Source organism: Etheostoma spectabile, chromosome 8 (assembly GCF_008692095.1).
Source record: "Etheostoma spectabile isolate EspeVRDwgs_2016 chromosome 8, UIUC_Espe_1.0, whole genome shotgun sequence".
NCBI lineage: Eukaryota > Metazoa > Chordata > Actinopteri > Perciformes > Percidae > Etheostoma > Etheostoma spectabile.
In genome coordinates, this window is record NC_045740.1 from 2,937,660 (window position 1) to 2,954,702 (window position 17,043).

General features: G+C 39.8%; 1 protein-coding gene across 3 annotated transcripts in view; it reads left to right on the forward strand.

The window, feature by feature from the left end:
- Positions 1-382: 382 nt before the first annotated feature.
- Positions 383-17,043, forward strand: part of tubgcp6 (tubulin gamma complex component 6) — a 30,586-nt gene continuing 13,925 nt past the window's right edge. The window contains exons 1-15 of one of the 3 annotated variants that reach the window (XM_032522281.1): positions 383-708; positions 1,235-2,043; positions 2,562-2,725; positions 3,111-3,324; positions 4,298-4,456; positions 4,872-4,993; positions 5,135-5,198; positions 5,300-5,409; positions 5,551-5,642; positions 8,171-8,310; positions 13,529-13,678; positions 14,229-14,310; positions 14,740-14,828; positions 15,751-15,866; positions 16,931-17,043. The exon at positions 16,931-17,043 is cut by the window's right edge and continues 26 nt beyond it. In XM_032522281.1, coding sequence (XP_032378172.1) covers positions 1,255-2,043; positions 2,562-2,725; positions 3,111-3,324; positions 4,298-4,456; positions 4,872-4,993; positions 5,135-5,198; positions 5,300-5,409; positions 5,551-5,642; positions 8,171-8,310; positions 13,529-13,678; positions 14,229-14,310; positions 14,740-14,828; positions 15,751-15,866; positions 16,931-17,043 — 2,404 coding nt within the window. In that variant the 5' untranslated portion in view covers positions 383-708; positions 1,235-1,254. Of the gene's footprint in view, positions 709-1,078; positions 2,044-2,561; positions 2,726-3,110; positions 3,325-4,297; positions 4,457-4,871; positions 4,994-5,134; positions 5,199-5,299; positions 5,410-5,550; positions 5,643-8,170; positions 8,311-13,528; positions 13,679-14,228; positions 14,311-14,739; positions 14,829-15,750; positions 15,867-16,930 lie in introns of those variants that run through there. The other 2 variants (XM_032522280.1, XM_032522282.1) reach the window with 2 other exon arrangements.

Genomic DNA, 17,043 nt, shown 5'->3' on the forward strand with positions numbered 1-17,043 from the left:
CCATTCCTGTCCTGCTGCATGAACAGAAATGGATGGACCATATTCATGTGTCTGTTTTGTGTGTGAAGTCGTGGCATGATATATTAAGACTTATCAAACGTTGAAATTATTGTTTTTCAATTTAATTTAAAATGAATGCAAAATGATTAACATTAAATGCATGCACGGTAACGACCGTAAAAACTGGCACGAACAGTGATAGATTGTACAGTTTTCCCTGTATCACCTGAATGCAGCAAAGCGAGTTGACAAATGACAGCTTTGACCGTTCAATGATTGAGTAAAACCTCGCACCAATCAGCGTGGTTTCTGCAATACCCTTAGCCAATCACTGGACTCTAAACATTCTATTGTCCAATCAAATTCAAAGGGGGCAGATTCTAATTTTGTTGAAGCCCCGCGGTAGATTGTGAATCAAGTGACTAGCGAGCAATTAGCTAGCTAGCTAGCTAACGACAACAACAACAACAGCAACTGATATGCTGGAACAAGAAACCTCTCAATAATAAAAGACATTTTGAACCAGTGTAGGGGACCCACCTACTGGGTTTCGCATGCTTGGTACACAAAGCTAAGCAGGACAGCTAACGTTAGCGTTAGGTGATCCGTGGGGGCTTGCTAATAAACGTTAGCATGCACTGGAAGGAGTCTCTTCGGGTGGATGCAAGATTGAAACTGTCTGATTCAACGAAAAACACCATCTCGAAGGTGTAAATAATATCAATAAGCATTGTTCTTATCTCTGAATGACACTGGGCTGGCTATTTCAATATGCAGTTTGATATACAGCAACGTTAGGATACGTTAGCTAACATTGGTAATTGTTGGTTTAGCTAGTTAACGTTACTGTGGTGCAATTCATTTACTGTCTAGCTAGTTGACTTGTTTTCCAAAACCATTGATACGTGGTAAAAGTAGAAGTGTATTGTACATTTTGGTTGGACTATGAGCTAAAGGTTTACTATTTTTATTTATTTATTTGTTTATTTAACAGGCACAATGGGCAGTCTTTGACTGTCGCAGAATTAGCTCCATAGCTAAATTTCGCCAGCAGTCATTTGGCAGGCAAATCCACAATGGAGTTATGCCATAACATTCAGATGGTGCAGAGGATAAACATTATAGGCTATCATATTATACTGGCAGCCGTGCACTGTGTATCCCAGTTCTGTTCTTCTTGAAATAACACAGAGATAACTATACCATTTATTCCCATTTTGTTTCACTGATACAGACGGAAACAACAGTGCTACCATGTATTCAAGCTCAAACAACCCAATGAAGTCCAGCAGCAGCAGCAGCAGCAGCATCACTGAGCTGCTGGGTGCTCTGTGTGACTGTCACCTGTCTGGGGTGTCATGGAAACGCCGTGCACTGGGTGGAGTATCAAGAGAAGGTTTCCGCAGAGCTCTCAAAAAATGTGCCTACGGCGCCTTGCTGTCTAAGCTATTTCAAGATAACACCAAAGGGTCTGCCTCAGGACTGAGTGCCACAGCTAATACACCACCCAAAAACAAAGTTCTGATGATATGTTTTGACTTGCGGGTGGCAGGGTGCCTAGAGGAAGCAGAGCGTTTGGAGGAGCAGCTGGGGATGCTGCTGGATGGCGCATCCTCTGGCCTAAAGGAAGTAGACTCTGTCCTTGAGCTCTTGGTACTTCTAGCTGGTTCAGCACCTCCACCCTCTACCTCTTTCATTAGTGACTATATGAGACGAGAGAGGCCTGTGCTGCGGAGGCCTCAACCCTGGGGCTACCAGAGCGAGGAGCTGCAGAGGCTGGAGGCCCGGGCATGGAGTCTAGTGTGTGGGGAGGAATGGGGGACTTTAGAGAGTTTGTGTGGAACTCAGAAGTTGATGAATGCTCCTCCAGGCACAGGACTGCTGGCTCTGAGTACTAAATTAGAAGTGGAAGAAAGATTTGAGAGGGAGACCAGGATGACGCTGTTTGGAGCACTGCAGCACACTCGCACTTCAGACATAGACATAAGACTGGACCTGCCTCCTGTTCCCAGTAATATTGATGTAACTGGGCTGGCTATACGGGTATGCACACTATTTATTAGTATCTAAGCTAATGCATAATGTTTAGGTTGAGTTGTTTTTTAATGTTTCCTGGTCAGTTTAAACATAGTCTTGCAGTCTCCAGGGATGGGAGGAACATGTGCTCTGGTTTAATGGCATTTCTTTAAACCAGTCGGAATTGTGATGGGCGGTGCTAAACTCCTCACAGAGCTGCTGCCAAATAGTCTGTAGAGAAAACTCAGATTAGACAGATAGTCTAGCTAGCTGTCTCAATTTACCCTGCAAAGATCTTAGGAGCAATTAACCACAGTCCTCATACATCCACCAAATTTAAAATTCCAACTCAAAGAAAGCGGAAGGAAACTGAAAATACATGCATCCGACAGAATTTCCTGCAGCACTGGAGCAATCACGGCAGTGGAACTCGAAGGATATAGACTAGTTTAAACATGTCAGTAGGTTCATATTAAGTGTTTGATTTAGGGTTTAACCCCAATGTCTTGCAATGGCATCATCTGGCTTAATTGTGGTTTCTGCAGGTTCCCCCGTGTATAGATCAGTCTGAGGATGAGGGTTTCCAGTCAGCTTCCAACATGACCCCAGACTCTCAGTCAGAGACCAGCCCAATTCCAGATGTTGATATATGGGAGGCTCTTCGCACGTTTGAGCCTGGAAGACGCCGCTGCTGGGAGTCTGTAGGCTGGTAAGTGACACGTCAGTTGCGCTATGGACGTCTTCTGCTTTTTTGTTTTGTCAGTCCAAAACCCTAACCCAAAGATATTTATTTTTACAAAAATCTAAAATGTAGAAAAGCACAATTGAGACCCAGTGGACATTTGGCATTTTCCCTAGATAAATTACTTGTGATCAAGAAATTTTGGAGACAGTATATTTGTTGTTTGATTGTAAAAATACAAAGGGTATACATAGTCACAAAACTGAGACAAAAGAAGCGGGTTAGCAAGTACTAGATGGAGTATAACCTACAAAGTCAACAATGATTGGTGAGCTCCATATATAGTTAGTTATGTTTTCAGTTTTGCACTCCCTCTCTGGAACACCAAACTTGACTCAATTTCCCCTACTAGCCCACCAGGGAAAAGAGAGTCACTCTATCTAACAGAGGGAGGCAGGGAGGCCTTTGACCATCTCTATCGTCTATGGGAGGGGGAGATTAGGGTGGTCAGCACTGCTACACCTTCTCCTCTCCTCCCGCTGCCCCTGGACTCTCAGGCACTACTGGTATTTGACCTCCTCAACGTCTTGATTGGAGTGGCGTCCACGACCTTCCCTCTCAACCAGGTGCATTTCATTATCTTTATTTATTAGTCTCTTAAATGCAATAAAATATAGTCAATTTGCTGTTTTAGGGGTCTGCCAGACTAAAGTGATAACACTGTGACAGCGTACAAGTACTTAAAAACACAGAGAGAAGAGAAACGGAGCAGAATCAATGGGCAATCTGTGCATATGTGATCTAAACAAACCCAATTGACTAATAAAAGCATTTTACCTCAAAACAACTAAAATAAATAAAGTGACAGTGTCAAGCACAGTCGATCGCCTGACAAGATGCATTAAATGATGAGGAAATACAGGAAAATATGCGTAAAACAAAACCACAGGAGAGCTCTTCTGTTGCGTAACTGTTTCCCATTACGTTTTTATGTCTCCAGAAGATTATAGTTATTTACGATATAAATTGAATCTATACTCTTTTATTTTTTTGTTTTCCCTTGTTAGCCCCTTGTGTTCTCACTCCCTAGCAGAATTTATCATTCATTAACATGCAGGCTGTTTGAAGAGGTAAACACAATATATTAATGTAATCAAATACGATAGTTCTGCATCAAATGCAACTTCTGTGAACCTAATAATGTTAAAAGCTTTGTTGAAACTTTCAGAGAGGTGTATCAAACTCAAAGCTAATCTATGAGACTTCGGTTTGTAGTAGTGTACAAAATATTGTCTGTTATTTCTGTCCCCCCAGAAGGGTCCTGTCTAGGACCTTTGTATCCAGTTCTCATAAAACAACCACGGAAGGGACAACATAACAAACACCTAATTATGTATGGCGGTCAAATATAATAACACCACAGACCATGCCTTACGAAATCACCATGGAGGCGACTCTGACAGCCTCAACAAAAATTCAATATTATAAGCATTACAAAGACGGTCTTTGCTGCGGGGCTACTTTATTGGATGTTATTGGATTGTACAGCTATTCATTGTATTTTGTCCACCATCTGTAAATATGTAATCTCCTTCGCAGAGTGTTCAGTTTGATGTCAGACCTGGTGTGTGCGTGTCAGGAGCCTCTCCAGAGAGTGTGTCTCGTCTCTTGGGGGAGCTGGCCCAGTACGGCACCCACTACTTGAGGCTTAGTCGCTTTTCTCTGCCGAGTGCTGGAAAAAAAGGCCTAGTCTTCCAGGTACGTTTCTAAAATCATCATTGATACTGTTGAGACTGCTCATTTTACCCCTCCCTCCTCAACTCGTAATCTGCATGGGACTTTTGTTGTTACCATAGTTGTTCTCTTCAATTCAATTTAAAAAAGTATTTGCCCCTTAAAGGGAAATTTGAGACGAGTGAGTTTGCAAACATAAATACACAAACAATTCATTCACACAAACAATCTGAAACACAAATATGATAATGTAATTAAAGAGTTTTAATACACAGAGTGTTAATGGCAGTGTCCAACAATAAGCAAAACCTTAAAGGCACATTAAATTAAAAAGTACAAGTGGATTTATCAATATACTGAAGTGACTATTTCAGTGGTTTTATACCTTTATACATAATTAAATAAAATTTAAAAAAAAATGATTGTGTTTCTCTCCAAGGCTTTTACAGGTGGTCTGCGGAAGTATCTGCATTACTACAGGGCTTGTGTTCTCAGCACTCCACCCACCCTCAGCCTGTTGACTATTGGCTTCCTCTTCCGCAAAGTGGGCCGCCAACTAAGGTTTTTGCATCTATGTGTCTAGTGTTCATTTCACACTTTTAAACCTCAACCTCTCCCGGTCAATAGTACAGTCATGTTTGAGAGAACCGTGATGGAAATATTGTCAGTTCAATAAGAATCTCTGCTTTCTTTTAATCTAAGGTACCTGTCAGAACTGTGCTGTGTAGATGGGCCTTTGGGTGCAGGCCAGGCTACCTTCCCTGTGGTGAGTTCTCTTTTATCTGCAAAATGCAATATGTCATCCAACATTGCTGTCTTTAGACTATCAGATGGGATGTCAGCTCAGTGCCATGTGGCTCTCCTCAGGGTGTTAAACTGCTGTCCTACCTGTACAATGAAGCACAGAATAACTGCAGCAACGAGAACTGCGCGGTCCTCCTGTCGCTGCTGAAGAGCAGCTGTGAACCTTATACACGGTCAGTCACTGCGCTCCCCATACAGACGTGGGTCTTCAAAACAAAAATAATATAACCCGCAGGCATGATTTAACTTCATTGATCTATTGATATTGGAATTGTCAGGACCAGGTGTGACTGTTTGTACTGTGCTTCACTTAGGTTTGTGTCTGACTGGGTGTATAGCGGCGTGTTTCGGGATGTTTATGGAGAATTCATGATCCAGGTTAATGAGGACTATCTCGTCTTCAGAGGTGAGATGACACATATGCTGTCTTCAGCCAGCAGCTTCTGAAAATGAAAAGCCTGCCCAACAGATTGTCTAGCAGAAAAAAAGAGATTTCATTACAGCCTTTATTGCCTAGTTGGATTTGTCCTTGTGTCTATAAAGGATGTCATGAAGTTATTGGATGATAATCAGTGGGAAACAAGATCAGCTACCACAGCTTTGGAGACTAGAGCCATCTCCGCTCAGTAAGCCACAGGGACAGACACAAACAAATAATGTTTCTTTGTTCTTTTTAGTTGGTACACCATGCTGGCTGAAACCTTTTTTTTAAATAAATTATTTGTTTCTTACATTTCTTCTCTTGTAATTGCTTAAAATATATCTAGCTGACTTTTTTTTAAAACCATTTAATGACTTGGCTTTTTAAGGAGAGCAGAAGGGTTGCATTGAGACAGTGGGAAATGATCCTTGCAAGGGACATAAATACAGACCCATCTGTACTCTACAGGAACTGGCTGGGTGACTGAAGATTTAACAGATTTTAATATTTACTGTTTGATATAACACATTCATTTGTTACAGCTCAAGTCAAAATTTAATTGTGAGTGTTGCAATTAAGGATGCCAATAACATGTTTTTTAACCAATTAAACTGCTGATTAATTGGTCTACAAAACAACAGAAAGTAGAAAAAATGCCCATCAAAACATCCAAGAGTAAAGTGAGATATCTTCAAAAGTCCTACACAATTAGTCCTTTAGATTTTGTATTTTCTCAGAAAACAAGATGGGCACGTTATGGCAGAGCTGAAACGATTTATCAATTGACAGAAAATTAGTTTATTATGAATAACAGTAATTTGTCATGTAAAAATGCCTAACAATCTGGATGGTGCAACTTTTTCAAATATTATACAAGGATTTGTTGCTTTTCTGTGGCATATATGACAGTGAATTGAGTATATTTGGACTGTTGGGGAGAGAAAATTACATTTCAAAATGTGGCTCTATATCAATGGTGGAAGAAGCATTCAGATCCTATCCTTAAGTAAAGTACTCATACCACACTGTAAGAATACTCTGTGACAAGAAAAAGTCCTGCATTGAAAATGTTACTTAAGTAAAAGCATGCAATTATCATCAGGAAAATGTATTTAAAATATTAGAAATAAAAGTACCCAATGCAGAAAAATCCTCACATTTTATAAACTGGAAACGATCAAATCCGTTCTGTCAATCAACTAAGTGTAGTGTAGTGGAGTGGGAGTAGAAAGTGGAATGAAAAGAAACGAGTACCGCAAATTTGTACTTAAGTACAGTACTTGAGTAAATGTACTTAGTTATATTCCACCACTTCGTCTTTATCACTATTTTCTGACATTTAATAAACAAAACAAATAACTAAAACAAGTCGTTGGCAGATTATTTGATAATGTAAATTATTGCTTGCAGCCCTGTATTAGGGAATTGTTTGTAAGGAAATAATAATCTTGATGAAAGCCTGTTCCCCAAATGAGTATACACTGTAACTGCTTTATTTTTGACAGTACTCCATTAGTTTGGTTTCATATGAATCATTATAGCCTGTCCAAATATTGTATGTCAACACCCCATTCAAGGTCAGACCATCACCTCGGCTTTGTCTGGCTAAGAGTTTCATTTGCTCATCGCTACACCTCATCAACTCTTGCGGTGAACCTCTGCACTTCTCGCTCCTGCTTTTTGGAGGACACACAAATGTCATTGTTCTCCTCGAAGTCCGTCAGCCAGGGAAGCAATCAGTGGCTAAGCTTTCTTGGCAAGCCGCAGGCTTTCTGTAAAGAGCTCTGGAAGCTCAGTGCATTCATGTTCTCTTATGCTTTTTGCTTAGGATCACTGAGCTAAGCGCTAACAATTTCCAAGTGTTAATTCAAGCGACCAGAGTCTTACCATGCCCCGTAAGTCATACTAATAAGGAAAAGTTTTAGGCCCAGTGCAGTATTACTCCAGCACTATTAATTTTTTTACTTCAGTTGTGAGTGTTGTATTGTTATCTGAGGTAGGCATGCACGATTCAGGGAAAATTATGAATCACGATTTTTTCGCTTAGAATTGATATCACGATTCTCTGCCACAATTTTTTCTCACAAAGTGGGGTGTTATTGCACACATGAACAATGACAAAACAAATTGGCAGTAGCTACCATAGATTTGTTTTGGCACATATAGCTCATTGCATATCACCACAAGCCTGTAAACATAGAGGTATCAATGAAGAGAAGGGAGACCATTGCAGCGCTTGGGAGCGCTTTAAAACCTATTTTATACAGTCTTTTTTTAAAACTCACAGAAGAAACTAGGAGCGCTTGTGATGCTGTCGGCTCGTAAAATTGAATGAGAATCAAAGTCATTAAAAAAATGTTTTATCTAAAAATTAAATTGCAAATGGGTCAATTGAAATCGCTATTTTATAATGATTTATCGTGCAGGCCTAATCCGAGGCATAATGGAACAGGTAAACTACTTAGGTCTAAATTGTAAAGTAGCATCTAATATGCGTCTTTGGATTTGTGCAGACAAACACTTCTGGGTCCAAGGCTACACTCTGATCTCAAAGGATGTGGAGGATTGTGTGCCCATCTTCCTGAGAGACATTGCCAACGACGTGTATGTCTGTGGAAAGACCATCAACCTCCTGAAGATCTGCTGCCCGCAGGTTTGTTTTGCACATCTGACACATTCACACATGCAGATGAGGGGTTTTATGCAGCTGGATGTTGTGTAAAGATATCGATGCATTAAACTTCATTAAGTCTTCATTTATTAAGTACAGAGAGAATTTTTGTTTTGTTTTAAAGTGAAGAAATTAGTTGTATAAAATGTTAAACCTTAAGATTATCCTACCATATTTCATCTGTTTTGGCTAAGAGATGCACAGATTGATTCTGCCATCCACAAAATGCATCCACGTCATCTCTACAATTATCTACCTGCCATAACATGTTTCCACCCATTTGGAAAGCCATACTGCCCAAAGGGGATGGGACAAATAATCAATACTGCAACATATTGGGACATGGGCTCTTACAAAACGTTATCAATACACATGCATCAGTATTGTGATAAATTGTCTTGTGGTACTGAGGCAGAGGTGTTTTCATCATTTTTTTGCAGACATTTGAGCTCTAAACTGTTCTGCTCACTGTCACTGACACAGACTTTTGCCAGTTTGTGTCCTGCTTTGTAAAGTGACAAATATTGCCATATATATATATATATATATATATATATATATATAATATACACATTGGTCTGAAGGTTGCCCAAAGTTTGGGCAACCTGTTAATTTCCATGATTTTCCTTCATAAATCGTTGGTTCTTAGGTAAAAAAAAATCAGTAATATATCATCTATAGGAGACAAACACAGTGATTTTGAGAAGTGAAACGAGTTTATACCATTTACAGGAATGTGCAATAATTGTTTAAACAAAATTAGGCATGTGCAAAAATTTGGCCACTGTTTTCATTTAACTGATTTCAAAATCTTTAGAACCAATTATTGGAACTCAAAATTGGTTTGGGAAGCTCAGTGACCCTTCCCTACATACACAGGTGAACCCAATTATGAGAGAGTATTTAAGGGGGGGCAATTGTAAGTTTTCCCTCCTCTGTGAATCTTCTCTGAAGATAGCGACATGGGAGTCTCAAAAGAACTGTCACATGAACTGAAACACAAGATTGTTCCACCATCATGAATTAGGGGAGGATACCGAAAGCTGTCTAAGAGATATCATTTTGTCTGTTTCGACAGTTAGGAACATATCAGGAAATGGAAGACCACAGGCACAGTTCAAGTAAAGGCTCAAAGTGGCAGACCAAGAAATCACGGATAAACAGAACGAAGAATGTTAGAACAGTCAAAGTCCCACCCACGCCAGCACCAAGACATACAACATGATCTTGCTGCAGATGGAGTCATTGTGCATCGTACAACTATTGCGCGCACTTTACACAAGGAGATGCTGTACGCAAAGTGATGCGGAGGAAGCCTTTTCTCCGCCCACATCACAACAAAGCCGCTTGAGGTATGCTAAAGCACTTTGACGACCGCTTCCTTTTGGAAATAGGTGCTGTGGACTGATGAAACTAAAATTGAGTTATTTGGACATAACAAGGGGCTCATGCATGGAGGAAAAACAACACAGCATTCCTAAAAAACCACCTGCTGCCTACAGTAAAATTTGGGGTGGTTCCATCCTGCTGTGGGCCTGTGTGGCCAGTGCAGGGACTGGGAATCTTGTTAAGTTGAGGGACGCATGGATTCCACCAATACAGCAGATTCTGAGACCAATGTCCAGGAATCAGTGACAAGGCTGAAGCTGCGCCGGGGCTGGATCTTTCAACAGGACAATGACCCTAAACACTGCTCAAAATCTACTAAGGCATTCATGCAGAGGAACAAGTACAACGTTCTGGAATGGCCATCTCAGTCCCCAGACCTGAATATTATTGAAAATCTGTGGTGTGACTTAAAGAGAGCTGTCCATGCTCGGAAACCATCAAACCTGAATGAATTAGAGGTGTTTTGTGGAGAGGAATGGTCCAAAATACCTCCAACCAGAATCCAGACTCTCATAGGAAGCTATAGGAAGCGTTTAGAAGCTGTTATTTCTGCAAAAGGGGGATCTACTAAATATTGAGTTTTTTTTTTGATTGTGGTGCCCAAATTTATGCACATGCCTAATTTTGTTTAAACAATTTGCACACTTCTGTAAGGTATAACTTTGTTTAACTTCTCAAATATCACTGTGTTTGTCTCCTATATGATATATTTAACTGATTTTTTTTTATCCTAAGAACCAACGTTTTATGAAGGAAATCATGGAAATTAACAAGGTTGCCCAAACTTTTGCAGACCACTGTATAATATATATATATATATATTAGGGGTGATCAGAGTACCCGGCTGAAACGAGTATCCGGTACGGATAAAGCACTTTTGCCGAGTAAAAGTATTATCCGAGTAATACGAGTCAATATCCGTGCTCGGATTGAATACAACTCCTCAACTGGCCGCGCAGCGCTCTGTGATAGTCACAGCGCCCCCGCCTACAAACACGCTCGGCTCTATCACACACACAGAACGTGGAGAAATGCCTCCCTCCCTCGCTCTCTCCTCTCTCCTCTCTCGCTCTCTCTCTCTCTCTCTCTCTCTCTCCTCTCGCTCCGTCAGTCAATCGGGTCTGCGGATCTGTTCCGTTAACGTTTAGGGTTTCTTCAGCTTCAGGTTGTTTTTTACTTCGGTTTGTAGTCCTTACATAGTAACCAGTAGATTTCTGTGAACGTGGGGTTTGTAGTCCTTACATAGTAACCAGTAGTTTCTGGTGAACGTGGGTTTCAGACATGCTGCTGGGTTTAAATGCAACTCCGCGTGCATCTCTGCCATCGGAGATTTTTTTTTTTTTACTGTCAGCTGCCCCTTGCCCCCTCTCTCTGTGTCCCTCTCTTTACTCACACACACACACACACACACACACACACATACACAATACACACCTACCATACACACACACACACACCACACACACACTACCTTGTGTGGAAATAAAAAAAAAATAAAAAAATAAAAAAGAACCAAAAACCCAAAAGAATCACACTGATCATGAAAAATAAAAGTTAAAAAAAGAAAGTTATATTGAGTATGAAAACTCTTGTTCATTACTTTTATTTCATAATTGCAACCGCATGTGTTGTATTCATTGTTGCAAAATGTTCTGTATATAGTTTGTTACCATAACAACACCATTGATCTGAAGCTTGATCCTGTCATGTAAAAGTTTTCAAATCCAATAATATAACAATTTTTGATCAACTCATATCAATTGCATGCTTAAATAACAACCGTTAAAGCCCCGCACATTTCAAGAGAACCCACCCACTTCCGGGTTAAATCTGACCACTTGGTTTAGGCCCCGCCCAGTCCGAGTACGGATCCGGATACAGATAATCATGTGGTAAACAGTACAGATACAGATACAGATAATGCTGTACTGCTCATCCCTAATAAATATAATATATTATTTATATATAATATATATACACTACATACATACACTGTGTATATATACTTACATACTGTACATACATACATATTTTCCTCCTTTGTGACAGCCTTATCGTGATTTATCTAGGGGTGTTACAATAAATCAATAAGTTGCTCTACAGAAAAATAAGTCATAACTATTTTGAAAATGGTATACATTACTTAGTCCCAATTGCTTAAATGTTTCATATTAAATGTAAACTATTTTTGGGGTTTGGACTGTTGGTCAAACAAAGCCAGATATTTGAATACGACACCTTTAACACATTTTTCAGTTTTTTCTAATATTTTCTAATAAGAGTTTAATCAAGAAGATAATTGCCAGATTAATCAGTCATGAAATAAATCGTTGGTTGCAGCCTTAGATGGATCAGATGACATTAGGACTGCAACTAACAATTATTTAATTTAACCGATTAAATATGATTGTTTGCTCTATAAAACAACAGAAAATGGTGAAAAATATCGATCACAATTTCCCAGAATCCAAGGTGACACGTCCAAATTGCTCTTTCTTTTTTGTCCAACCAACAGTTTGCTATAATGTAGGACAAGGAAAAGCCGCAAAATGTCACATTTTCTGAGCAGAGACAATACAATGTTTAGCATTTTTGTTTTAAAAAAATAATAAAATTATGAATCAATGTTCTGTCAATGGACTAATTGATTACTTGACTAATTGTTTCAAATCTAGATAATATTCTGGCAATATCTTGCAAATGCTTGTATGGTAAAAATCAATGAATCATTTTCAGTTACTGTGGGACTTACAGCACTATTGCCTGCAAAGTACCTGTATGAAACCCTAAGCTTAAATAGTTATTTTAGTAAATTAATAGACTATCTCCCATTTGGCATGATGACAGGAAGCTTAGCATGCCGGACAAATGGAAAGCTTTAGTGAAACATTGTTTTTATGTAATTTAATTCTATTCATTTTCCTCACTGTTCTGTGCCTCGCCTGCTGATTTACCAGCACATAATGTTTTTATGACTTGACCTACCTGACATTAAACCACAGGGCCCATGCCCCAAACTAGTGTGCATTCTGTAACTACACTCTTTCTCTGTATGCTAATTTACACTAGTGTTGGGGTCTGTTATTCCTAGACAAACTGCAGGATGGCAACGAACACATGTGAAATTGTGTATTAAAAAAATGCAAATGTTAAAGAATTGTTGCTAATGTGCTAACTAAAGGTGGACCAGTCTGTTTGATGTGACCAAGGATTTTTAGGAAGAAAGTACGTTATGGCTGATTGAATGAAACACCAAATGCTCTATTGGTGTAACATGTAGGTTCAACTGTAGAGATTAGTTAGTTATTCTAAAGAATTTACAACAAACAATACACTACAAGGCACATTGCTCCCTTTTTTAATAGATAGTACATTTTTGGTTAAAAATGGTACTGGAGCTTCAACAATTAGTCTGTTAATTAATTGCCATTTTTCAAGCAGAAATGCCAAACATTTGTCTCTGATTATATAGATCTTGTATGATGGTATAGACACTTTTCACTCCTTCTTAACTTTAGGAGAGCGGACATGATGATTTAATTAACTTGAAAAGCCAAGTTTTACTGCTCAAGCAGAATCAGTATGAAAGAGAAATATATTGATTGGGTCTAAAAGTATTGGTACAATTCTTCTGCCTAACCCAGCTGCAGTGTATATTGTGATTACATTCAATATTAATTAACAGTGAAAATAATTTTGAGTTTCTGCTCAAGAATAAACATTTGGGATCAAAATAAGACATCAGTGTTAACTCTTAAAACAACAAGCCTTCTTCTTTTTAGTACTAACTCTCTGTTAACTGTGTCCACAGCACTACATCTGCTGGTCGGAGCTGCCGGTGCCTCGCATTGCTGTCACCTTCTCCCTCCAGGAGGTGGAGGATATTGAGAGGGACTGTGCTGTGTACCGCGGACGCATGGAGCGGATTGCTAAGCACAGCGCCATCAGCAGGGAGGAACAAGTACTGATACTCATACGTTTTGTTTCCATGCAGTAGCATCTTACTATTTTTCTATTTTTTCTTCTGAAGTCTGAGCATTTTTTACTATTTCTCCTTTTAAGATATAAGAAAATGTTCCCATGTTAGTAGACATGGCAGTCAACAAGGCATATTACCCTAATAAAGACACATTTTTGTCTTTTAATAGCTTACTTAAATTGATTTTTAAAAATCAAGGGGAGCTTAAACTTCAGGGGAAGAAGTTTAAGTTCCCTTTAAGACACTAAGACACGTCATTACACAGGTATTGTTCTTTGTTTTTAAATTTTTTTTTACATAACATGATCCTGCCCTACAAGTACTGAGAATTTCAGCAGCGAGTCATAATTGTGCAGCTGAAGTCTGGGTCTTGCATGCTGCTTGAATCATTGTAACAACCTGGTGTGTGTGACCTATATCGTGTGTGTGCTAGCAGTGCTTTCTTGCAGAGGTGTAAGGGGAAGGAGAGGTGAGCTACAGGGCAGCTGGATAGATCTTTGTTAATGATGATTTCTTGTCTGTCCATTGTAAGGCCCAGCGAGCAGAGCAGGCCCGCCAAGAGCTGATCAATCAGGTCAGACAGTCAGCGGCCAAAACCCTGGAGAGCATCCGTGGTTAGTGTTACAGACACACACTGTATAACTTTACATACTGCTTGATGTATATGCACTCTCCAGTATAACCCACACTCGCTTCTTGACTGCTAGAGTTTCCTTCAGCTCCACTCATCCCCCACAGGAGAGCTGCACAGGGGCACTAGCAGTGAGGAATGCTTTGAATGGCTTACAGCACAATGGGCCACCTGAGTCTTATCATTACTTGCACAGTTTAGCAAACTCCTCATCACATCATTTCTTGTGTGGCAAAGTTTGGGAGGGGTGGTGGCCTGATGCTCTATGTATGTCTTGGCATAGGCATAGTTGTGTTCGCATGAGGCAGATGGGGATGTTGTTTTGTGTGTGTGAGTGTGAGAGAGACAGATGTGCTTTTCTATGTGGGTGAGGGGGTAAGCATCCCACTGTTATCTTTCTCGACTCCTGTAGGGCGCCAGGTGTCACAACGTCTGGCTGAGGAGGCCAAGAAGAGGGAGCGTTTTGAGGAGCTGAAACAGCACCTGGAGCAGGCACAAGAGGTGTGTGTGCGTGTTAGTAACAGACTTAAAAATGTGCTTGTGCATTCATGTGTTGAGAAATGTGTGAGAAGGTAAGGTGGTGAGCACGGGTCTGTAATAGAGTAAGAAAATATGGTGTGTTGGTGGGTGAGAGACCAAAACAAGGCGGTCTTATATTTCTGATATTTTAATAATATAAATGTAATATGTAATATAAGTTAGATAAATGTTAAGCCTTCAAAGACTATTTTTGACCACTTTAAGGCAGTGGAAACAAGTTGTGAGCACACTTTTTCTTTTTTTCTTTCAAAGATTAATTTTTGGGCATTTTTGGCCTTTATTTTTGATAGGACAGCTGAAGACATGAAAGGGGAGAGAGAGGGGGAATGACATGCAGCAAAGGGCTGCATGTCGGAATCTAACCCGGGCCCGCTACGTTGAGGAGTAAACCTCTATACATGGATACACGCTCTACTGTCCGGGCGCCCACAAAATCCTGTTGCAAGTTGATGGCGCACTTGTTAGCAAACAGTTACTGTTTACAAATCTAGCAGACACAGAGCAACATCATTCATTTGGAGTTGTGTTGTTTCTGCCAACTCCTGAGCAAAATATCTGGCTCTTTAGCTGCGAAATGCTCTATTTTGTCCACCAGGTAGTTGCTAACTGCATCTGTCTGCCATTTGGTGCTGAGAATGTAGTGTACAGTGGGGTTTTAGAGTGTTTTTGGCTTAAAACAGCTGCCTGCTATAGCGAAGCAAGAGTGAAACACAACTGTAAAGTTTTACAGCTAAATAATGAAATAATGATAATGAACTTAACCAGGGGGAGCTTCATATTCAGGTGATAACACTATTAGGGTTATTCCTAAGGTTCAGAAATGTATATTTAAGAGAGAATAAAGCAAACATAAATTTGTGTGTGTGTGTGTTTCTCTCACCAGTGGCGAAGTATAGCCACAAAGAGGCAGGAGGAGGATGACTTCAGCTTTGCGAGAGAGCTGAGGGACAGAGAAAAAAGACTACAAGCCCTCGAGGAGCAACTGGAGCAGAGAGCCAGGTCTGACTGCTTTTACAGCCTCTACTAGAGATGTAAATGTTTCATTGATGATTGATTAATTGCTGTTAAGATTTTATTTTGTCCAGAATATATTAACTGACTATGTGCACAAACTTGATGGGACATCAATTCCATCTGTGCAGGGTATTTCAGCAGCTGGGCTTGTGCCGAATTTCCATGCAGTTGGAATAACGGCATGATGGTGCAGCATGACCAAATGTGATCAGAGCCTGTAATGCAAGCATGGCATAAGTGGATTTCCCTAAGATGGCTGAAAGTTATTAGTTAGATCGACAAAGTGTAGCCCTACAGCTTTTCATTCAACCAATTCACAGTGGATTCCTTTACCATTTCTGCCTTGCAGTAGTATTTGTTGCAGAGTTTCAGGATTTAAGTACGTTTTCATTTAGGATGTGCTGTAAAAATACCATATAAACTGAAAATAAGTCTTTCATTGAGTTCAAAAACATATTTGTCATATTCATTTTACAGGCCTTAACTGATAAATCAATTATAGGTCATTAAAGTGAATGACAGTGGGTTAAGGAAATTGCTCATAGTTAAATTCAGAGCCTGAACGCACATATTCACACACAGGCTTCTTGCAGACCAATATGCTTCTCAGAGTCCCTCTTGAGCACATACACATGAAAGCTTATCATCGAAGAGTAGAAAGAACACTGATTGCTGGATGAGTTGCACTCAAATTTGAATATAAATTATTCAGTATTCAAATAAGACATTATTATAGTATAATGGAATATCAGACTTGTTGGCAGAAATTACATCAGTCAATCTATGTTTAAGAAAAGTAACAAATATTATTTTTGGCCATCCTTATCTAAGTTGAGTGCTGATATGAAGCTATCCACATTGTGATTGTCATTTCTCACTATTTTCTATCCTTTTTCACGCTAAAAGATTCATTGACTAATCAAGAAGAGAGATGAATCGATCATTGAAATAGTCATTATTTGCAGACACTTTCCTAAACATGCATTTACTGCAAATTGCTCTGGATGAGCTAGATTATTTACTTGAGTGTTTCTACACTCATATTGTAGGAAGGAGCTGATAGCTCAGTACAGCCGTCTGTCAGAGGATGCAGCTTGCAGAGAGAGACGGGCAATGTGGCGGGTGCAGCGAATGAGACTTGACGAACCCCGGGCTCAGTTCT